The following is a 25,045-nucleotide window of genomic DNA, read 5'->3' as shown; positions in this document are numbered from 1 at the left end:
GGGAACCGCTACACTACGGAATTTTTTTTATTTTGGGACAAAATTTAAATACATGAAAAAAAACCTTAGGTGTCATTTAGGTGGTGGGGGTTGGTCCGTGGGGGGTTGTTTGATTGAGCTACACTACAGAAAAATAAAAAATAAAAAAATAAAAATAAACATTTGATTGTTCAAACTGGGTACTGGCAGACAGCTGCCAGTACCCAAGATGGCCCCCAATAAGGCTAAGAGGGAGGCTTAGAGAGCTGTTTGGGGGGGGATCAGGGAGGTTGGGGGTTAAGGGGGGATCCTAAACACAGCATATGTAAATATGCTTTTTTTTTTTTTCTTAAAAAAAAAAAACCAACTTTTATTTTAGTACTGGCAGACTTTCTGCCAGTACTTAAGATGGCGGGGACAATTGTGGGGTGGGGGAGAGAAGGGAGCTGTTTGGGAGGGATCAGGGGGTGGGATGTGTCAGGTGGGAGGCTGATCTCTACACTAAAGCTAAAATTAACCCTGCAAGCTCCCTACAAACTACCTAATTAACCCCTTCACTGCTAGCCATAATGCACGTGTGGTGCGCAGCAGCATTTAGTGACTTTCTAATTACCATAAAGCAACGCCAAAGTCATATGTGTCTGCTATTTCTGAACAAAGGGCATCCCAGAGAAGCATTTACAACCATTTGTGCCATAATTGCACAAGCTGTTTGTAAATAATTTCAGTGAGAAACCTAAAATTGTGAAAAAATTAAAGTTTTTTTTACTTTGATCGCATTTGGCGGTGAAATGGGGGCATGAAATATACCAAAATGGGCCTAGATCAATACTTGGGGTTGTCTACTATACTACACTAAAGCTAAAATTAACCCTAGAAGCTCCCTACATGCTCCCTAATTAACCCCTTCAATGCTGGGCATAATACACGTATTGTGCACAGTGGCATTTAGCAGCCTTCTAATTACCAAAAAGCAAAGCCAAAGCCATATATGTCTGCTATTTCTGAACAAAGGGGATCCCAGAGAAGCATTTACAACCATTTATTCTATAATTGCATAAGTTGTTTGTAAATAATTTCAGTGAAAAACCTAAAGTTTGTGAAAAAATTTGTGAAAAAGTGAACAATTTTTTTTATTTGATCGCATTTGGCGGTGAAATAGTGGCATGAAATATACCAAAATGGGCCTAGATCAATACTTTGGGATGTCTTTGAAAAAAAAATATATACATGTCAAGGGATATTCAGGGATTCCTGAAAGATATCAGTGTTCTAATGTAACTATCGCTAATTTTGAAAAGAAATGGTTTGGAAATAGCAAAGTGCTACTTGTATTTATGGCCCTATAGTTTACAAAAAAAGCAAAGAACATGTAAACATTGGGTATTTCTAAACTCAGGACAAAATTTAGAAACTATTTAGCATGGGTGTTTTTTGGTGGTTGTAGATGTGTAACAGATTTTGGGGGTCAAAGTTAGAAAAAGTGTGTTTTTTTCCATTTTTCCTCATATTTTATAAATTTTTTTATAGTAAATTATAAGATATGATGAAAATAATGGTATCTTTAGAAAGTCCATTTAATAGTGAGAAAAACGGTATATAATATGTGTGGGTACAGTAAATGAGTAAGAGGAAAATTACAGCTAAACACAAACACCGCAAAAATGTAAAAATAGCCTTGGTCCCAAACGGACAGAAAATGGAAAAGTGCTGTGGTCATTAAGGGGTTAAAGCACCCTCCCTAAATAAAGAACAAGAAAAATTTTTAACCAAAAGATAGAAAAGTTTATATAATTACAATAATAAATACAACAATTATATATACAGATAAAACACAGAGACTCACACAAAAAGACAACACATGGGCCCCTCATTCAACTCCAAACATGACTTAGCCGGCAAATAGAGATTTTATTCAATACTATATAGGTAACTGTGAGATGAAGTATATCATATGATGCTACTAGACGACTGAAATTGAAAATCCACATATAGGTACTGAGTTGCTGAATAAATTATGAAAGCACCAGTCACAATGAGTAACAATGATGATTAGTAATAGTTGCAGACATGAAAAGCAACAGCCAAGTTGCAAAGCAGCTAGTCATATAGCGTTATAATATAAATGCTTCAGTCAGCATGGAACTCAAAACATGCAGTGTCAATGTAAGGACAAATGTTACAGTCCGCTATAACCCTGTGTGGGGTATCCACATGAGTGGTAAAAAGGGGGTAGAGGTTAAGATTACCACATGAGCATCCATACATAGATGAAAAAGAGTTAATACCATGTCCTGAAAATTCAAATACCTCTCCCACAGTCAGATGGTCCGATCCTCACTCACTACTCCTCCACACAGGGACAGCATAAACAGCGGAATGTGTGCTGATAATGGATGGTGGGGGGATCCCACGGTTGAAGTGCTGCGCACCCACCCGTCCTTCTGCGCGTTTCGCTCTGTAATAGAGCAGCACAGAGCTTCTTCCGTTGATGATTTACATGACTGGGCAGTTAACTTAGAGGGGTATACTTTATTTAGGAGAAAAGGAATAATAAAAGGGGTGGAGGAATCTGCATGTATATTAAACCTTACCTTAAACCTACAATATTGGAAGATATTTATGATACAGGCGACAATGTAGAGACCCTGTGGGTGGAAATAAAGAGTGGGGGGAAAAATCCTAAAAAATATTACTAGGAACATGCTACAAGCCTCCCAACATTAGTGACCTGGAGGAAACTCAACTACTAATGCAAATAGGTACGGCTGCTAATAATAGTGCTGTAATTATGGGAGCTTTTAACTACCCTGATATAAACTGAGCCAATGAAACTAGTAAATAAGCTAAGGGGGACAGATTTTTAAATGTTCTCAGGGATAACTTCTTGTCACAATTAATAGAGGAGCCAACTAGGAGTAACACTATATTGGATTTAGTGCTATCAAATAATACAGATATGATATCAAACATAGAAGTCAAAGAACATTTGGGAAACAGTGATCATAACATGGTCACATTTAAAATCTCTTTTCATATGCAGTGTCTTAAAGGTTTAACCAAGACTTTTAATTTTAAGAAAGCAAAATTCAACGATTTAAGGAAATCATTAAATAACATAAATTGGGACAAAGTATTCTCTAATAAAAATACAGAGGATAAATGGATAACATTTAAAACTTTTTGTTAAATAAATATACATATCAACAAATATCATATGGTTATAAAATTATAAAATCTTTTTATATTTACACTTTTTGAGTCACCAGCTCCTACTTAGCATGTGCAAGAATTCACATAATATATATATATATATATATATATATATATATATATATATATATATATATATACACAGGTAGCCCTCAGTTTACGCCGGGGTTAGGTTCCAGAAGGAATGGTTGTAAATCGAAACCGTTGTAAATTGAAACCCAGTTTATAATGTAAGTCAGTGGGAATTGAGGGTGATAGGTTCCAGGCCCCTCTCAAAATTGGCATAAGTAACACCTAATACATTATTTCTTTCATGTAATTAGCGAGAGTCCATGAGCTAGTGACGTATGGGATATACATTCCTACCAGGAGGGGCAAAGTTTCCCAAACCTCAAAATGCCTATAAATACACCCCTCACCACACCCACAAATCAGTTTTACAAACTTTGCCTCCTATGGAGGTGGTGAAGTAAGTTTGTGCTAGATTCTACGTTGATATGCGCTCCGCAACAGGTTGGAGCCCGGTTTTCCTCTCAGCGTGCAGTGAATGTCAGAGAGATGTGAGGAGAGTATTGCCTATTTGAATTCAATGATCTCCTTCTACGGGGTCTATTTCATAGGTTCTCTGTTATCGGTTGTAGAGATTCATCTCTTACCTCCCTTTTCAGATCGACGATATACTCTTATATATATACCATTACCTCTGCTGATTTTCGTTTCAGTACTAGTTTGGCTTTCTACAACATGTAGACGAGTGTCCTGGGGTAAGTAAGTCTTATTTTCTGTGACACTCTAAGCTATGGTTGGGCGCTTTTTTTATAAAGTTCTAAATATATGTATTCAAACATTTATTTGCCTTGACTCAGGATGTTCAACATTCCTTATTTTCAGACAGTCAGTTTCATATTTGGGATAATGCATTTGAATCTATCATTTTTTCTTACCTTAAAAAATTGGACTTTTTCCCTGTGGGCTGTTAGGCTCACGGGGGCTGAAAATGCTTCATTTTATTGCGTCATTCTTGGCGCAGACTTTTTTGGCGCAAAAAATCTTTTCTGTTTCCGGCTTCATACGTGTCACCGGACGTTGCGTCATTTTTTGACGTTCTTTTGCGCCAAAAATGTTGGTGTTCCGGATGTGGCGTCATTTTTGGCGCCAAAAGCATTTAGGCGCCAAATAATGTGGGCGTCTTATTTGGCGCTAAAAAAAATATGGGCGTCGCTTTTGTCTCCACATTATTTAAGTCTCATTTTTCATTGCTTCTGGTTGCTAGAAGCTTGTTCTTTGGCATTTTTTCCCATTCCTGAAACTGTAATTTAAGGAATTTGATAAATTTTGCTTTATATGTTGTTTTTTCTCTTACATATTGCAAGATGTCTCATGTTGCATCTGAGTCAGAAGATACTTCAGGAAAATCGCTGCCTGGTGCTGGAACTACCAAAGCTAAGTGTATCTGCTGTAAACTTTTGGTAGCTGTTCCTCCAGCTGTTGTTTGTATTAAATGTCATGACAAACTTGTTAATGCAGAAAATATTTCCTTTAGTAAAATACCATTACCTGTTGCAGTTCCATCAACATCTAATGTTCAGAGCGTTCCTGATAACATAAGAGATTTTGTTTCTGAATCTATTAAGAAGGCTATGTCTGTTATTCCTCCTTCTAGTAAACATAAAAAGTCTTTTAAAACTTCTCTTTATCCAAATGAATTTTTAAATGAACATCATCATTCTGATTCTAATGATTCTTCTGGTTCAGAGGATTCTGTTTCAGAGGTTGATGCTGATAAATCTTCATATTTATTTAAAATGGAATTTATTTCCAGGGAATGGAATAATTTGGGTAATTCATTTACTCCTTCTAAACGTTTTAAGCAATTATATGCTGTGCCTTATATGCTGTGCCGTCTGACAGATTAGAGTTTTGGGACAAAATCCCTAAAGTTGATGGGGCTATCTCTACCCTTGCTAAACGTACTACTATTCCTACGGCAGATGGTACTTCCTTTAAGGATCCTTTAGATAGGAAAATTGAATCCTTTCTAAGAAAAGCTTATTTGTGTTCAGGTAATCTTCTTAGACCTGCTATATCTTTGGCGGATGTTGCTGCAGCTTCAACTTTTTGGTTGGAAACTTTAGCGCAACAAGTAACAGATCATGATTCTCATAACATTTATTATTCTTCTTCAACATGCTAATAATTTTATCTGTGATGCCATTTTTGATATTATCAGAGTTGATGTCAGGTTTATGTCTCTAGCTATTTTAGCTAGAAGAGCTTTATGGCTTAAAACTTGGAATGCTGATATGTCTTCTAAATCGACTCTACTTTCCCTTTCTTTCCAGGGTAATAAATTATTTGGTTCTCAGTTGGATTCTATTATCTCAACTGTTACTGGTGGGAAAGGAACTTTTTTACCACAGGATAAAAAATCTAAGGGTAAAAACAGGGCTAATAATCGTTTTCGTTCCTTTCATTTCAACAAAGAACAAAAGCCTGATCCTTCATCCTCAGGAGCAGTTTCAGTTTGGAAACCATCTCCAGTCTGGAATAAATCCAAGCCTTCTAGAAAAGCAAAGCCAGCTTCTAAGTCCACATGAAGGTGCGGCCCTCATTCCAGCTCAGCTGGTAGGGGGCAGATTACGTTTTTTCAAAGAAATTTGGATCAATTCTATTCACAATCTTTGGATTCAGAACATTATTTCAGAAGGGTACAGAATTGGTTTCAAGATAAGACCTCCTGCAAAGAGATTCTTTCTTTCCCGTGTCCCAGTAACCCCAGCGAAAGCTCAAGCATTTCTGAAATGTGTTTCAGATCTAGAGTTGGCTGGAGTAATTATGCCAGTTCCAGTTCTGGAACAGGGGCTGGGGTTTTATTCGAATCTCTTCATTGTACCAAAGAAGGAGAATTCCTTCAGACCAGTTCTGGATCTAAAAATATTGAATCGTTATGTAAGGATACCAACATTCAAAATGGTAACTGTAAGGACTATCCTGCCTTTTGTTCAGCAAGGGCATTATATGTCTACAATAGATTTACAGGATGCATATCTGCATATTCCGATTCATCCAGCTCACTATCAGTTTCTGAGATTCTCTTTCCTAGACAAGCATTACCAGTTTGTGGCTCTGCCGTTTGGCCTAGCAACAGCTCCAAGAATTTTTACAAAGGTTCTCGGTGCCCTTCTATCTGTAATCAGAGAACAGGGTATTGTGGTATTTCCTTATTTGGACGATATCTTGGTACTTGCTCAGTCTTCACATTTAGCAGAATTTCATACGAATCGACTTTTGTTGTTTCTTCAAAATCATGGTTGGAGGATCAATTCACTAAAAAGTTCATTGATTCCTCAGACAAGGGTAACCTTTTTGGGTTTCCAGATAGATTCAGTGTCCATGACTCTGTCTTTGACAGACAAGAGACATCTAAAATTGATTTCAGCTTGTCGAAACCTTCAGTCACAATCATTCCCTTCGGTAGCCTTATGCATGGAAATTCTAGGTCTTATGACTGCTGCATCGGACGCGATCCCCTTTGCTCGTTTTCACATGCGACCTCTTCAGCTCTGTATGCTGAACCAATGGTGCAGGGATTACACAAAGATATCTCAATTAATATCTTTAAAACCGATTGTACAACACTCTCTGACGTGGTGGACAGATCACCATTGTTTAGTTCAGGGGGCTTCTTTTGTTCTTCCGACCTGGACTGTAATTTCAACAGATGCAAGTCTTACAGGTTGGGGAGCTGTGTGGGGGTCTCTGACAGCACAAGGGGTTTGGGAATCTCAGGAGGTGAGATTACCGATCAATATTTTGGAACTCCGTGCAATTTTCAGAGCTCTTCAGTCTTGGCCTCTTCTAAAGAGAGAATCGTTCATTTGTTTTCAGACAGACAATGTCACAACTGTGGCATACATCAATCATCAAGGAGGGACTCGCAGTCCTCTGGCTATGAAAGAAGTATCTCGAATTCTGGTTTGGGCGGAATCCAGCTCCTGTCTAATCTCTGCGGTTCATATTCCAGGAATAGACAATTGGGAAGCGGATTATCTCAGTCGCCAAACGTTGCATCCGGGCGAATGGTCTCTTCACCCAGAGGTATTTCTTCAGATTGTTCAAATGTGGGAACTTCCAGAAATAGATCTGATGGCTTCTCATCTAAACAAGAAACTTCCCAGGTATCTTTCCAGATCCCGGGATCCTCAGGCGGAGGCAGTGGATGCATTATCACTTCCTTGGAAGTATCATCCTGCCTATATCTTTCCGCCTCTAGTTTTTCTTCCAAGAGTAATCTCCAAGATTCTGAAGGAATGCTCGTTTGTTCTGCTGGTAGCTCCAGCATGGCCTCACAGGTTTTGGTATGCGGATCTTGTCCGGATGGCCTCTTGCCAACCGTGGACTCTTAAGACCAGACCTTCTGTCGCAAGGTCCTTTTTTCCATCAGGATCTCAAATCCTTAAATTTAAAGGTATGGAGATTGAACGCTTGATTCTTGGTCAAAGAGGTTTCTCTGACTCTGTGATTTATACTATGTTACAGGCTCGTAAATCTGTATCTAGAGAGATATATTATAGAGTCTGGAAGACTTATATTTCTTGGTGTCTTTCTCATCATTTTTCCTGGCATTCTTTTAGAATTCCGAGAATTTTACAGTTTCTTCAGGATGGTTTAGATAAAGGTTTGTCCGCAAGTTCCTTGAAAGGTCAAATCTCTGCTCTTTCTGTTCTTTTTCACTGAAAGATTGCTAATCTTCCTGATATTCATTGTTTTGTACAAGCCTTGGTTTGTATAAAACCTGTCATTAAGTCAATTTCTCCTCCTTGGAGTTTGAATTTGGTTCTGGGGGCTCTGCAAGCTCCTACGTTTGAACCTATGCATTCATTGGACATTAAATTACTTTCTTGGAAAGTTTTGTTCCTTTTGGCCATCTCTTCTGCCAGAAGAGTCTCTGAATTGTCTGCTCTTTCTTGTGAGTCTCCTTTTCTGATTTTTCATCAGGATAAGGCAGTGTTGCAAACTTCTTTTGAATTTTTACCTAAGGTTGTGAATTCCAACAACATTAGTAGAGAAATTGTAGTTCCTTCATTATGCCCTAATCCTAAGAATTCTAAGGAGAAATCATTGCATTCTTTGGATGTTGTTAGAGCTTTGAAATATTATGTTGAAGCTACTAAGACTTTCCGAAAGACTTCTAGTCTATTTGTCATCTTTTCCGGTTCTAGAAAAGGCCAGAAAGCTTCTGCCATTTCTTTGGCATCTTGGTTGAAATCTTTAATTCATCATGCCTATGTTGAGTCGGGTAAAACTCCGCCTCAGAGGATTACAGCTCATTCTACTAGGTCAGTTTCTACTTCCTGGGCGTTTAGGAATGAAGCTTCGGTTGATCACATTTGCAAAGCAGCAACTTGGTCTTCTTTGCATACTTTTACTAAATTCTACCATTTTGTGTTTTCTTCTTCTGAAGCAGTTTTTGGTAGAAAAGTACTTCAGGCAGCTGTTTCAGTTTGAATCTTCTGCTTATGTTTTCATTTAAACTTTATTTTGGGTGTGGATTATTTTCAGCAGGAATTGGCTGTCTTTATTTTATCCCTCCCTCTCTAGTGACTCTTGCGTGGAAAGATCCACATCTTGGGTAGTCATTATCCCATACATCACTAGCTCATGGACTCTTGCTAATTACATGAAAGAAAACATAATTTATGTAAGAACTTACCTGATAAATTCATTTCTTTCATATTAGCAAGAGTCCATGAGGCCCACCCTTTTTTGTGGTGGTTATGATTTTTTTGTATAAAGCACAATTATTCCAATTCCTTATTTTTTATGCTTTCGCACTTTTTTCTTATCACCCCACTTCTTGGCTATTCGTTAAACTGATTTGTGGGTGTGGTGAGGGGTGTATTTATAGGCATTTTGAGGTTTGGGAAACTTTGCCCCTCCTGGTAGGAAAGTATATCCCATACGTCACTAGCTCATGGACTCTTGCTAATATGAAAGAAATGAATTTATCAGGTAAGTTCTTACATAAATTATGTTTTTTAAAGCTTTGAAATGAAGACTTTAAATGCTAAACAGCATTATAAACCTAATAAAATAATCACACAACACAGACTTCACTTGCATTTTTCTGCAAACAGTTCTTTCTATGCATTCCAATCTGGACTGATTTATAGACAGGAAGATCTTGTTCCTTTGAAATCTGCTCGGTAGCTCAGGTCTGGTTAAACTGATTAATTTCAGCTTGCTTAGCTTTGCTGCAACAAAAGCGGACAGCTCCACCTACTGGCTATTTTAATAAATGCACTGCTTCTCAATGCTTTTCAATAGCAGTCACATGACTGGAAAAAAAGGTTGTTATTCTGAAACGGTGTAAATTGAACCGTTGTAAAACGAGGGCCACCTGTATATATTTCTTTCATGTAATTAGCAAGAGTCCATGAGCTAGTGACGTATGGGATATACATTCCTACCAGGAGGGGCAAAGTTTCCCAAACCTCAAAATGCCTATAAATACACCCCTCACCACACCCACAAATCAGTTTTACAAACTTTGCCTCCTATGGAGGTGGTGAAGTAAGTTTGTGCTAGATTCTACGTTGATATGCGCTCCGCAGCAGGTTGGAGCCCGGTTTTCCTCTCAGCGTGCAGTGAATGTCAGAGGGATGTGAGGAGAGTATTACCTATTTGAATGCAGTGATCTCCTTCTACGGGGTCTATTTCATAGGTTCTCTGTTATCGGTCGTAGAGATTCATCTCTTACCTCACTTTTCAGATCGACGATATACTCTTATATATACCATTTCCTCTACTGATTCTCGTTTCAGTACTGGTTTGGCTTTCTACTACATGTAGATGAGTGTCCTGGGGTAAGTAAGTCTTATTTTCTGTGACACTCTAAGCTATGGTTGGGCACTTTTATATAAAGTTCTAAATATATGTATTCAAACATTTATTTGCCTTGACTCAGGATGTTCAACGTTCCTTATTTCAGACAGTCAGTTTCATATTTGGGATAATGCATATGAATAAATCATTTTTTCTTACCTTAAAAATTTTACTTTTCCCTGTGGGCTGTTAGGCTCGCGGGGGCTGAAAATGCTTCATTTTATTGCGTCATTCTTGGCGCGGACTTTTTTGGCGCAAAATTTTTTTTTCTGTTTCCGGCGTCATACGTGTCGCCGGAAGTTGCATCATTTTTGACGTTCTTTTGTGCCAAAAGTGTCGGCGTTCCGGATGTGGCGTCATTTTTGGCGCCAAAAGCATTTAGGCGCCAAATAATGTGGGCGTCATTTTTGGCGCTAAAAAAATATGGGCGTCACTATTGTCTCCACATTATTTAAGTCTCATTTTTTATTGCTTCTGGTTGCTAGAAGCTTGTTCACTGGCATTTTTTTCCCATTCCTGAAACTGTCATTTAAAGAATTTGATCAATTTTGCTTTATATGTTGTTTTTTCTATTACATATTGCAAGATGTCCCACGTTGAAACTGAGTCAGAAGATACTTCTGGAAAATCGCTGCCTGGGGCTGGAGCTACCAAAGCTAAGTGTATCTACTGTAAACTTATGGTATCTGTTCCTCCAGCTGTTGTTTGTACTGTTTTGTCATGACAAACTGTTAATGCAGATAATATTTCCTTTAGTACTGTTACATTACCTGTTGCTGTTCTGTCAACATCTAATACTCAGAGTGTTCCTGATAACATAAGAGATTTTGTTTCTAAGTCCATTAAGAAGGCTATGTCTGTTATTCCTCCTTCTAGTAAACGTAAAAGTCTTTTAAAACTTCTCATTTTTCAGATGAATTTTTAAATGAACATCATCATTCTGATTCTGATAATGGTTCTTCTGGTTCAGAGGATTCTGTCTCAGAGGTTGATGCTGATAAATCTTCATATTTATTTAAAATGGAATTTATTCGTTCTTTACTTAAAGAAGTCCTAATTGCATTAGAAATTGAGGATTCTGGTCCTCTTGATACTAAATCTAAACGTTTAGATAAGGTTTTTAAATCTCCTGTAGTTATTCCAGAAGTTTTTCCTGTCCCTAGTGCTATTTCTGAAGTAATTTCCAGGGAATGGAATAATTTGGGTAATTCATTTACTCCTTCTAAACGTTTTAAGCAATTATATCCTGTGCCATCTGACAGATTAGAGTTTTGGGACAAAATCCCTAAAGTTGATGGGGCTGTCTCTACTCTTGTTAAGCGTACTACTATTCCTACGGCAGATGGTACTTCCTTTAAAGGGACATTATACACTCATTTTTTCTTTGCATAAATGTTTTGTAGATGATCTATTTATATAGCCCATAAAGTTTTTTTTTTTAAATAAATGTATAGTTTTGCTTATTTTTAAATAACATTGCTCTGATTTTCAGACTCCTAACCAAGCCCCAAAGTTGTATGTGAATACTGTCAGCTACCTTCTCCAGCTTGCTCCTGTTTGTGTAAAGGGTCTTTTCATATGTAAAAGGGGGAGGGGGGGAGTGTCTTATTTGCCACTTGCAGTGGGCTTTCCAGCTACCTTTTCAACAGAGCCAAACTGACAGCTTCTAAGTAAGTTTTTAAACAGTTTTATACTGGATTTTTATATCAGTATCTGTGCATCTTATTCTTTATAGTAGTGTCTATTACATGCAGTTATATGAAAATGAGTGCATACTGTCCCTTTAAGGATCCTTTAGATAGGAAAATTGAATCCTTTCTAAGAAAAGCTTACTTGTGTTCAGGTAATCTTCTTAGACCTGCTATATCTTTAGCGGATGTTGCTGCAGCTTCATCTTTTGGTTAGAAGCTTTAGCGCAACAAGTAACAGATCATAATTCTCATAGCATTTTTATTCTTCTTCAACATGCTAATAATTTTATTTGTGATGCCATCTTTGATATCATTAGAGTTGATGTCAGGTATATGTCTCTAGCTATTTTAGCTAGAAGAGCTTTATGGCTTAAAACTTGGAATGCTGATATGTCTTCTAAGTCTACTCTGCTTTCCCTTTCTTTCCAGGGTAATAATCGTTTTCGTTCCTTTCGTCACAACAAGGAACAAAAACCTGATCCTTCATCCTCAGGAGCGGTATCAGTTTGGAAACCATCTCCAGTCTGGAATAAATCCAAGCCTTTTAGAAAATCAAAGCCAGCTCCTAAGTCCACATGAAGGTGCGGCCCTCATTCCAGCTCAGCTGGTAGGGGGCAGATTACGTTTTTTCAAAGAAATTTGGATCAATTCCGTTCACAATCTTTGGATTCAGAACATTGTTTCAGAAGGGTACAGAATTGGCTTCAAGATAAGGCATCATGCAAAGAGATTTTTTCTTTCCTGTGTCCCAGTAAACCCAGCGAAGGCTCAAGCATTTCTGAAATGTGTTTCAGATCTAGAGTTGACTGGAGTAATTTTGCCAGTTCCAGTTCTGGAACAGGGACTGGGGTTTTATTCAAATCTCTTCATTGTACCAAAGAAGGAAAATTCCTTCAGACCAGTTCTGGATCTAAAAATATTGAATCGTTATGTAAGGATACCAACATTCAAAATGGTAACTGTAAGGACTATCCTGCCTTTTGTTCAACAAGGGCATTATATGTCTACAATAGATTTACAGGATGCATATCTGCATATTCCGATTCATCCAGATCACTATCAGTTTCTGAGATTCTTTTTCCTAGACAAGCATTACCAGTTTGTGGCTCTGCCGTTTGGCCTAGCTACAGCTCCATGAATTTTTACGAAGGTTCTCGGTGCCCTTCTGTCTGTAATCAGAGAACAGGGTATTGTGGTATTCCTTATTTGGACGATATCTTGGTACTTGCTGAGTCTTCACATTTAGCAGAATCTCATACGAATCGACTTGTGTTGTTTCTTCAACATCATGGTTGGAGGATCAATTTACCAAAAAGTTAATTGATTCCTCAGACTCAGGTAACCTTTTTAGGTTTTCAGATAGATTCAGTGTCCATGACTCTATCTTTGATAGACATGAGACGTCTAAAATTGATATCAGCTTGTCGAAACCTTCAGTCACAATCTTTACCTTCGGTAGCCTTATGCATGGAAATTCTAGGTCTTATGACTGCGGCATCGGACGCGATCCCCTTTGCTCGTTTTCACATGCGGCCTCTTCAGCTCTGTATGCTGAACCAGTGGTGCAGGGATTACACAAAGATATCTCAATTAATATCTTTAAAACCGATTGTACGACACTCTCTGACGTGGTGGACAGATCACCATTGTTTAGTTCAGGGGGCTTCTTTTGTTCTTCCGACCTGGACTGTAATTTCAACAGATGCAAGTCTTACAGGTTGGGGAGCTGTGTGGGGGTTTCTGACAGCACAAGGGGTTTGGGAATCTCAGGAGGTGAGATTACCGATCAATATTTTGGAACTCCGTGCAATTTTCAGAGCTCTTCAGTCTTGGCCTCTTCTAAAGAGAGAATCGTTCATTTGTTTTCAGACAGACAATGTCACAACTGTGGCATACATCAATCATCAAGGAGGGACTCGCAGTCCTCTGGCTATGAAAGAAGTATCTCGAATTCTGGTATGGGCGGAATCCAGCTCCTGTCTAGTTTCTGCGGTTCATATCCCAGGTATAGACAATTCGGAAGCGGATTATCTCAGTCGCCAAACGTTACATCCGGGCGAATGGTCTCTTCACCCAGAGGTATTTCTTCAGATTGTTCAAATGTGGGGACTTCCAGAAATAGATCTGATGGCTTCTCATCTAAACAAGAAACTTCCCAGGTATCTGTCCAGATCCAGGGATCCTCAGGCGGAGACAGTGGATGCATTGTCACTTCCTTGGAAGTATCATCCTGCCTATATCTTTCCGCCTCTAGTTCTTCTTCCAAGAGTAATCTCCAAGATTCTGAAGGAATGCTCGTTTGTTCTGCTGGTGGCTCCAGCATGGCCTCACAGGTTTTGGTATGCGGATCTTGTCCGGATGGCCTCTTGCCAACCGTGGACTCTTCCGTTAAGACCAGACCTTCTGTCACAAGGTCCTTTTTTCCATCAGGATCTCAAATCCTTAAATTTAAAGGTATGGAGATTGAACGCTTGATTCTTAGTCAAAGAGGTTTCTCTGACTCTGTGATTAATACTATGTTACAGGCTCGTAAATCTGTATCTAGAGAGATATATTATAGAGTCTGGAAGACTTATATTTCTTGGTGTCTTTCTCATAATTTTTCCTGGCATTCTTTTAGAATTCCGAGAATTTTACAGTTTCTTCAGGATGGTTTGGATAAAGGTTTGTCTGCAAGTTCCTTGAAAAGACAAATCTCTGCTCTTTCTGTTCTTTTTCACAGAAAGATTGCTAATCTTCCTGATATTCATTGTTTTGTACAAGCTTTGGTTCGTATAAAACCTGTCATTAAGTCAATTTCTCCTCCTTGGAGTTTGAATTTGGTTCTGGGGGCTCTTCAAGCTCCTCCGTTTGAACCTATGCATTCTTTGGACATTAAATTACTTTCTTGGAAAGTTTTGTTCCTTTTGGCCATATCTTCTGCCAGAAGAGTTTCTGAATTATCTGCTCTTTCTTGTGAGTCTCCTTTTCTGATTTTTCATCAGGATAAGGCGGTGTTGCGAACTTCTTTTAAATTTTTACCTAAGGTTGTGAATTCTAACAACATTAGTAGAGAAATTGTGGTTCCTTCATTATGTCCTAATCCTAAGAATTCTAAGGAGAAATCATTGCATTCTTTGGATGTAGTTAGAGCTTTAAAATATTATGTTGAAGCTACTAAGAATTTCCGAAAGACTTCTAGTCTATTTGTTATCTTTTCCGGTTCTAGGAAAGGTCAGAAGGCTTCTGCCATTTCTTTGGCATCTTGGTTGAAATCTTTAATTCATCATGCTTATGTCGAGTCGGGTAAAACTCCGCCTCAAAGGATTACAGCTCATTCTACTAGTTCAGTTTCTACTTCCTGGACGTTTAGGAATGAAGCTTCGGTTGTTCAGATTTGCAAAGCAGCAACTTGGTCTTCTTTGCATACTTTTACTAAATTCTACCATTTTGATGTGTTTTCTTCTTCTGAAGCAGTTTTTGGTAGAAAAGTACTTCAGGCAGCTGTTTCAGTTTGATTCTTCTGCTTATAATTTCATTTTTTTTTCATTATAAGTTTTAAAGTTTGTTTGGGTGTGGATTATTTTCAGCGGAATTGGCTGTCTTTATTTTATCCCTCCCTCTCTAGTGACTCTTGCGTGGAAGATCCACATCTTGGGTAGTCATTATCCCATACGTCACTAGCTCATGGACTCTTGCTAATTACATGAAAGAAAACATAATTTATGTAAGAACTTACCTGATAAATTCATTTCTTTCATATTAACAAGAGTCCATGAGGCCCACCCTTTTTTGTGGTGGTTATGATTTTTTTGTATAAAGCACAATTATTCCAATTCCTTATATTTATGCTTCGCACTTTTTTCTTATCACCCCACTTCTTGGCTATTCGTTAAACTGATTTGTGGGTGTGGTGAGGGGTGTATTTATAGGCATTTTGAGGTTTGGGAAACTTTGCCCCTCCTGGTAGGAATGTATATCCCATACGTCACTAGCTCATGGACTCTTGCTAATATGAAAGAAATGAATTTATCAGGTAAGTTCTTACATAAATTATGTTATATATAAATATTCATTTGTGATTGGCTGATGGCTGTCACAGGATACAGTGGGAGTACAAATATACATAACTGAAATTTGACAGAAAAAAAATCTGACTAAGTGCTATTGCATTGTCTTGTTATAATGCATTTGTTGATTATGCAAATCTTCTGTATTTACTGGTCCTTTAAGTCCTGTGTGTACTCAATAAAGGTATATTAGAACATTACCCACTTTATCCAGTGTGTGGCTGATATTTGCTGGGGAATTTGAGGCATTTGACCTTCCTGGCGGCGGTTCTCTTGGAGACGCTTGGCATCATCACTTGTTGGAGCTGGAAAGAGAGGCACGTTGTTGGATTTTCCCTGCCAGAGAAGGGAGAATACTAAGGTGGATCGGCCTGGATCCCAAGCCTGATGGACCATTCCTCAGGTGTCCGCTACACCTTCCTTATTTATTTTGTCCCCATTTCCTGTAATTTAACTCTGAAAATGTGTTGGTTTTCTAAATTCCACTAAATTTCTCTAAAGTAATGAGTACCACCATATTTTAACTTACATTTTCTTATTTATCCTTCCTGCTGAGGACAATTATATATGTAAAAAAAAAAATAGACATAAAAACTGTCCAAACAAGGCACTGTGGAATAAAGGCTCATCCAAAAGGGTTTCCACACAGCCTTGTTTACACAGAGACAAATAGGAAACTAGCTTAAAGGACCAGTCAACACAGTAGATTTGCATAATCAACAAATGCAAGATAACAAGACAATACAATAGCACTTAGTCTGAACTTCAAATGAGTAGTAGATTATTTTTTTGACAATTTTAAAAGTTATGTCTTTTTCCACTCCCCCTGTACCATGTGACAACCATCAGTCAATCACAAATGCATACACGTACCATGTGACAGCCATCAGCCATTCACAAATGCATACACACTTATTCTTGCACATGCTCAGTAGGAGCTGGTGACTCAAAAAGTTTAAATATAAAAAGACTGTGCACATTTTGTTAATGGAAGTTAATTGGAAAGTTGTTTAAAATGGCATGCTGTATCTGAATAATGAAAGTTTAATTTTGGTTGAGTGTCCCTTTAAACTCTGTGGCCATTCTTTTATAGAAACTAAACCTTTACACTTCTATTTTCAATATTAAAACAACTAATATAATTGTAAGGAAATACATTTAAATGTTATTCTAAGGTAATATGTGCTTTGAATACACTATGTCTAGCATGTAGTTACTGTTTAACACCCCTTTAAAACTGGGCATCATCTCGTTGCTGGCATCTCTTTCGCTATTGCAGGGAGGTATTGAAAGGTTTCCGTTATTTTGCCATGTTATTTGTGTAAAAGGGTCACTTGTTAGGTAGCCATGGAATCTAGCTGTTCTTGGCCAAACTCCATTGGTTTTGAAAGAATGCCCTTCTTCAACCTCACAGACTCTGGCACCGCATAGTGATGGGCAGCAGGGAGTCCTAAGCTTAACACTTTTATTCCTCACTTGGAACATATTAACCGCTGCAAGAATCATTTTTGTAAGAAAAAAAAATATTGAACATCTAATTCCCTAGTAATACACAGATTTTCACCATCTTACAAAGCACATATGCTTATTCTACAACTTTACTACATAGTTTATGTAAATTTTGTAATATTTTGTGAAGTATATCATCCTGTCATTTAATTTAATATACTTTGCTATTCTGTTCCATAAAATGTAGTAGTGTAAATACACACAGCTGAATGAGGGAAAACCTTACAGATGCTCTGAAACATTTTAAGAGGTGCACAGTTTGCAAGCTATTCCATTATAACACTTCTATTTGGGCACAATACAGATTTACGAGGGGTATTCTTACTATGTCAAGAAAACTAACTTTTGTCTCTGCTTAATTTTGTGGTGATTCAGGCAGAAGATATGTCCCAAGAGAGCACAAGAACCTGACCTAGTAACACAACATCCAGTAAGTAATCATTTTATTTATTTTCAGACTCCCTTCTACACCTCTCTATCTCACATCAAAGTACTCATGATGTTCATGATTGCAAATGAAACAGGAAACAATTCAAAGCCTTTGGATCTTTTGTAAGCCATCTACTTGGAGATAGGCAAACTCTTCAAACAAGATGTTCAACTGGCACCTTTATTTTTAAGTATGTTTGTTTTCTTTTCTCAAAAGGGAGCTCTCTTTTTAACACATCTTTCCCGTTTATGAAGTTAAAGATTAAACAAGGTTGGTCCTTGGGACACTGTTCCAATCCATTAAAACTGAATAGTTTCAGGTCAGCCTATTGAGATATTTCTGTTTCAAGTAAACTACAAGGTTCTTTTTGGGTCTCTGACTCTCTTCTCTGTTCTAAGTCCCCTCACCTGACCATCTTTTGCAGGATACCATTTCATCTCTCTGCTGCTGTTTGGCTACTTTCCGTCAATAGTGGCTTTCATTGTAAAATTGACACTGGCTAAAAATATCTCAAAATGCTTTATTGGAGGACAGTGACACACAACACAGACCTAAAACAAAAAAGAAAATTCTTAGTACAGCAAAATCTGTTCTACAAAAAAGTGTTGTTGTTTTTTAAATTCCCACTTGTTCATGAAACAAATACAAAAAATATATATTTTTGTGTCCCTTTAATGGTTTTCATCCTGCTTTGGTTCCTAACATGCCACAGAGATAAGCTCATCCAATTCAGCTTGTAGCAGTGTGGAGTGATGTGTAGAGTTTAAGGCTTCCCAACTGTCTGCTACTTACTACCTCTCCACCATGTGGAGCATTATTGTGTGTGTTAAAGGCACAGTAAACACAAACAGGACACTTCTCAGAAATGTTTTATTATACATAAAAAAAAGCAGTATTTAAACATGTTAACTTTTTTTGCCTGAAAAAGCATGAAGTAGAAGCTGTTCAGCTAATATACCAGTATTAGTTTTGGACTTCCTATAAATGCTCATTGGTTTATAGATACTCTCTAGTAATGGTTAACCAACCAGCATTAACAGAAGATGCCCAAGGATTGGAAGGAAGTACAGAACTGATACTGTTTTATTAACTTCACATTTTTCCATGTGGAACAAGAAGAAATAAATAAAAATCTACATATTTTGATGATGATCTTTCATATGGATGTCAGAAAAATTTACAGTACAGTGTCCTTTATAAACCTCTAATAAAATATTTAATTAAGCATAGTAAAAAGCATTGCAATGTGTATTTAGTATTTTTCCTGCTATGTCTGTAATTTTTCTCACAGTGTGTGCTCCCCACCTCCCATGTCACTGGAGATATGGTGTGTCCACTGAACTTATTCTGACACTGAGTTAGCCTCAAACTGCATATCCTTTAGTATTAGTGGGAAGAGTTGGATATTTTTTTTAAGTTTTTGGTGGAATTTTCTGTTTTATACACAAATTTTAAAATGTGTGAAAATTTAAATTTGTTTTACATTGATGTCCCTTACAAATCTAACTAATTTGTAGTCCATTTAGTTTAGCAAAGGATTCTTTGATAATCTGCCAAGTATTATTGATAAATTTGCAGCATCCACAACAGAAAATGTAGAAGATACATTTATCATGATTGCTGTGCTCTTGAATTAATTGGACAAACTGGGCCTACAGCAGTGGTTCATCCCAAGGTCACAACTCACCCGGGAAAAAGTCTTGCACAGACATTGCTTCATTTGGGCAGCAAGGCTTCAATCTTAATAATCACTAATCCTGTATTTATACATATATATTTATATATTATCATCTACAGGAGAGCTTTCTTTCATATGGGATATATTTCCTGCCACTACGAGTAGGTCAAGAACCTATATCAAAGACTAAATTCCCTCCCACCTCCCATCTCTCTTAGTTTTGTTTTTTTCTTGGGCTTGTAGGAGATGGTTAAGATAAAGAGGTTGTTCCAGCTACTTGGGTCTCACAAAGGTCTGAACTCCCAATTTGCAATCCATAAGCAGAGTCTCCGGGGAGTAACATTTACAAAGAAGACAGAAAAGGCTCTTTGCATCAGCTGAATGATACTGGGACACAGGAATACTCTGTTATGTTATATTGTGGGGGACTCATCCCTAGCCTCCCCCTGAGGAACTCAGGTTTTTACTACTGCAATTCTCTGCGGTACTAGATATCTGTACTGGATGGGCTCTCTACTGGATTTTGCTGCAGCTGCATTGACATGCCTGGTAAGCCAGTGGAGGGGTGCTGCATAAGGTAAGTGACTTTACACAGCACACACACAGCCCAGAGGCTATTTGTAGGTACTCCAATACAGGTATAGCAGGGACTTAACCTGCTGTCCTCATGACACAATTTTTTTCTCTATATCAGGTTCCTCAGGGTTCTGTCATCATTGGGAACATTTTTAAGAAAGCCTCTGTCCCTTTGCAACCTTCTGGCAACTCATGGGGAACTATTGGGGGCACTTTTAATATTTAGGTGTATGGCCCTTTAAGAAGACTGGCATTTGCTTAGTGCAATATCCGGTTTAATAAATGATACTCTGGTTAGGCTGGGGACCAGTGTTTTGAAATTTCTAAGGGGTTATTATTCTTGGTGTACTATTGTTTATTAAAAAGCAACCAACAGTGTTTTTACTATATTATATGAACACTGTTCCTGGGCTGTTTCTCTACCAATCCGGAGCCTCAGCAACTGGATTATTTCTACAACAGTTTGGGCTAGATACTAACCATTTTTTCAGTGCCTACTAGTCCCAGAAAGGGGGTGAATATGGGTACTTAAGGAATATGACTACAGTCTCTGTGACCGAAACCGATCAGACGTATTTTTGGCTGGATGTTTTTCCATTCTCCTTTGTGATGGTCTATGTGTTTTTAAGGTATTTTTTTGGAATAAACGTGGATTTTATTTAATCAAAGAAGAAGTGTGGAGACCTTTGTGGATATCTCATCTTTATTTTCAACATTTTCGGAATTCAGGGCTCCGCTCTTTCCCCTGTGGGTCTTCGCTCTCTTTGAAGCCTGCCTGAACTCTTAAGACACAGTTCAACCCCTTCAGCAGTGTACATCATCTATCTGAGAAACTAGGATTGGCCAGGCACTACACTCACACTTGCTTCGTAGGAGGAGCTTTACGGCGCTCTGAGAAGCGGATGCCAGCGCCGTTTTGGAGCTCTGTGTTGCTAACGTCACCAACAGCTTTGGAAGAGCCCTGCCCGCCAGTGGAGTCTGTTAAAGCATTAACTTGGGGGTGAGTGAAGAACACATTAATGCCCTGGATGACCGATATTCAAATTGAGTTTAAATCGATGGTTGTGTTACAACTGTTTGTGCCGCTATTATTTACTTGCTTAGTGAGATAAGCTGGGACATTTGTTATACGGACATTCTTTACACTCTCCCCATATTATTCCTTACTGGATACTCCAGGTTTATGAGAGATGGAGTTGTTGTCGACTGAATGTGTAGTCTAGTCTCACCCTCTGGTCTATGCTTACAGTTTTTCTGCTTATGATCCTATATGAACTGACGTACAAGTGGTTTGCTGAACACGGACTCCCACAGTATATTTGCTTTCATCATTTATTTAATTCCTGATATTATATATACTGTGTTTTGTCAATGAAGTTGGGATATTTTAAGCTTGTGTTAATACTTGATTTTAAAGGTGGTTTTCTCTATTTTCAGACTATTAGTGTTTACTAACATATACTTACTTCCATGGAGGAAGCACAAGAAATAGAGATGGAATCTCTATCTTTTAAAGAAATTGCTAAGGACAATCTTGATTTACTTAATTTAGAGGATGTTTTCATTCACGATTCCCCAAAAACTAAATTAGGGGACATTTTTCAAGATTTTGAAAATTTGAAACTTAAAGAACAAAAGCTCAAATGGGATAAGTGGATTCTGACCAAGTATTTAGATTTGAAGATGGTGCCTAGGGGACTAAGACTGAATACGTTCCCTACTTATAATATTAAAGATCAGGACTTTATTAGTTGATGGAATCGGGCCTTAATCAATTGTTCCCTAATTTTGATCTCTCTCCTTATTGAATATAAAGATACTCTTTTGTCTGAAGTAAAATCTAAAAGTGCTGGTTTACAGTCTAATATGGACAGGTTTAAAGGTTATGATGTATATACTAGGTTTGATATTATATTTAAGCAAACTATTGAACAATCCAAGAAACTAGTTATTCAAACAAAACACAAAAGTTTTGAGAGATCAAAAGGATTATTCACAAGGCATAGTATATGTCTGGCGTCGCCGCCAAAGACATAAATCATTGTCCAATTTGAATATACAGGACCAACCGACTAATGGTAACAATACCCATAAGCAGAATAAAAATAAGAATAAAAGACGTTACTATAATAAAAATAAAAAACAATCAACCCAGATTTTCACACATGAGCCACTAAAGAAAGTCACATTCTCTGATTCAGAGGTGGATGCCTCTGGTGAGGACAGGTTTGCTTCCAGCTTTGAGGGCACATCCGGTGATGAACAGTCTTCCACACTTGTAAACCAAACACAAACATCTATCCCATGCACTATGACATCAGGGGCTAATAAAGGCATTTTAAAGGGTCCTCAAGATCAGGGTGCACGGCTCAAAACCTATATTGAACCAAAGGGCCCTAAGGATATGAATCAATATTCTAACCCTCAGGTTTTGAACCAATATTCTAACCCTCCGGTTTTGAACCAATACTCTAATCCTCAGGTTTTTCACGAGGTCCAAAGGCAATTCCAGGGGGGAGGGTCCCTAGAGATACTTTCAAGAATGCACAGGAGGGTTCCAAGAAACAACCCAGGTATCCACAGAGGGTAAGGAATCAAAAGCAAAGAAAATACCAGTAGAGATGGTAATCAATATTTCTACTCCTAATTTGATTGATATTGAGCGTAAAGTTCTAAGCTATGGCCTTGGTTATGTTCCATCGACTAGTTTTGATTTATTTCAGACTATCTTCGATGTGAACAAACTTGTGCGAGATCTGACTCTACGTAAATATTTTAACAATACTAATTCCAACACTCTGGATAATTTAGGTGTAGTACCACATAGACCTGCTCTATGTAATAGCCTTGATTTTGGCGAAACCGTTGCTCTAGTTTCTTTAGAAAGTCTCCATCTTGAGGGGAGGGTTATAGATGAAGGTGGGTTGAATATGACTATACCCACTTTAAAATCTGAATCCTCTTTTTACCCGCTGCAAGCTAGGGGTAAGTCCCTGGAAGTATTCCATCAGAGGGTAGTTGAGGATTTAACTGACCTATCCATGGCCACGTCCGCTGGTCCTCATAATCTGACTGTAAAGGAAAAGGCAGCTAATGGTCTTCAGAACAATGACCGAATTGTCATTAAACAGTCGGATAAGGGTGGCAGTGTCGTGGTCATGGATAGGGATATGTATGTAGCTGAAGCATATCGCCAGCTTGAGGACTCTGACACTTATCTTCCTCTTTCGGGAGATCCCACTGTGAGGTTTGGTGTTGAGTTAAAGCATCTTATTGATGAGGCGGTGGACAATGGGTTGATGGACTATGAGACAGCCAAGTTGTTATTGGTATCCAATCCTATTGTCCCCATCTTCCACCACCTCCCTAAGGTGCATAAGAGCTTGATCAATGTGAAGGGTAGGCCGATTGTGGCCGGAATTGTATCTCGAATGGAACCATTATCCAAATGGGTTGACCATTTTTTACAGCCTTTGGTCACAATGTTACCAAGCTACATTAAGACACTACCCATGCATTGAGCCAGTTGGAGGAGGTTGTGTGGAAAGAGGGGTACAGTTGGTTAACGGTTGATGATGTATCACTGTACTCCTCTATTCCCAACAACTTCGGTCTCAGAGCTGTGGAGTTCTTTTTGGATCTATATACGGACTTAACATCAGAGATTAAAGAATTTGTGGTTTTGGCAGTTCAATTCCTGCTGGAACTCAATTATTTCATGTTTCAGGGACGCTACTACCTCCAGAGATGTGAGACTGCTATGGGGGCAAAATTTGCCCCCTCCTATTCTAACCTCTTTATGGGGTGGTGGGAGCGGTCCCATGTCTATGGAGGCACTGGCGTCTATTCAGCAGCATATATTGTTAAATATATGTGTTATATTGATGATCTGCTGCTAGTATGGTCAGCTGATTCATCAAGAGCAGATTAGTTTGTTAAACACCTTAATATTAATGATGTTGGTTTGCAATTCACGCATGAGTGGCAAAGAGACAGTGTCTTTTTTGGATATCTCTCTTACGGGATTATCCTGTGAAAGGAGAGTGGTCTCTGCTCTTTACAGGAAGCTTATCGCTGGTAATAGTTTATTGCATGCAAAGAGTAACCACCCCAGGCATGTCTTTAGGGGCATTGCCAAGGGGCAGTTTTTGAGGTTACGTCGTAACTGCACCAAGAATGATGTCTTCCTTGAAGAGAGTAGAGACCTAAGACACTGGTTAAAAGAGCGGGGATATCCAGGTAACACAGTGAACAAAGCCTTTAACACTGTCAATAAAATGGATAGAAGTTCCCTGTTGACCAACAGTAAGCCAAAGGGACAGACACACCATGTGAGACAGGGGAAACTCAAATTCATTACTTCATACTCAAACCTGTATGATCAGGTTTGCAAAATATGGGAGACAAGAAACTCAGACATATAATCGAAAATGGTTGTATGTAGCCAAAAGAAGTGCAACTCTGGGCAACATTCTGTCCCCTAGCATGCTGAAAAATGGCAAATCCCAAAACTCCTGGTTACATTGTCATGGTACTTATAAATGTGGGAGACATGTATGTACTTCATGTGATTATGTCCATGTTGGAAAGACGTTTACAGTTTTTCATACTGGGGAAATCATAGATACTAATAGTTGTATTAATTGTTAAAGCACTTTTATTATCAATTTGATTGAATGTACACAATGCCACAGATACTATGTAGGTAGGACTACAAGGGATGTAGGCACTCGTATTAGAGAACACCTCTCATATATATCAGGTGAAAGACCATGTTCTGCTTTATCCAGACATTTCTTGGATGTGCATAACCAAGATGTGAGTACTTTTAGTTGTAGAGCAATTGAATAGATCAATAAACCAGCTAGAGGGGGGATAAATTGTCATTACTGTGTCGCCAGGAGACCTACTGGATCTTTAAGCTAAAGAGCTTGGTTCCAGTAGGTTTTAATTCGGAATACGATATCATTAACTACTGGCAACACTGAGCAGTTTTTTCAGCTCAGTGTTTCCATCTACATTCCTATGTGTATTG

The 25,045-nt window shown here is 38.2% G+C and overlaps 1 protein-coding gene across 1 annotated transcript in view; it reads left to right on the top strand.

Moving 5' to 3' along the window:
- Positions 1 to 17,882, top strand: part of LOC128646973 (uncharacterized) — a 154,281-nt gene extending 136,399 nt beyond the window's left edge. Inside the window, exon 2 of the mRNA XM_053699784.1 lies at positions 17,702 to 17,882. Coding sequence (XP_053555759.1) covers positions 17,702 to 17,882 — 181 coding nt within the window. The remainder of the gene's footprint in view (positions 1 to 17,701) is intronic.
- Positions 17,883 to 25,045: the final 7,163 nt, after the last annotated feature.

The sequence above is a fragment of the Bombina bombina genome, chromosome 2, assembly GCF_027579735.1.
Source record: "Bombina bombina isolate aBomBom1 chromosome 2, aBomBom1.pri, whole genome shotgun sequence".
Taxonomy (NCBI): Eukaryota; Metazoa; Chordata; class Amphibia; order Anura; family Bombinatoridae; genus Bombina; species Bombina bombina.
This window is presented reverse-complemented; position numbering and strand designations above follow the sequence as displayed.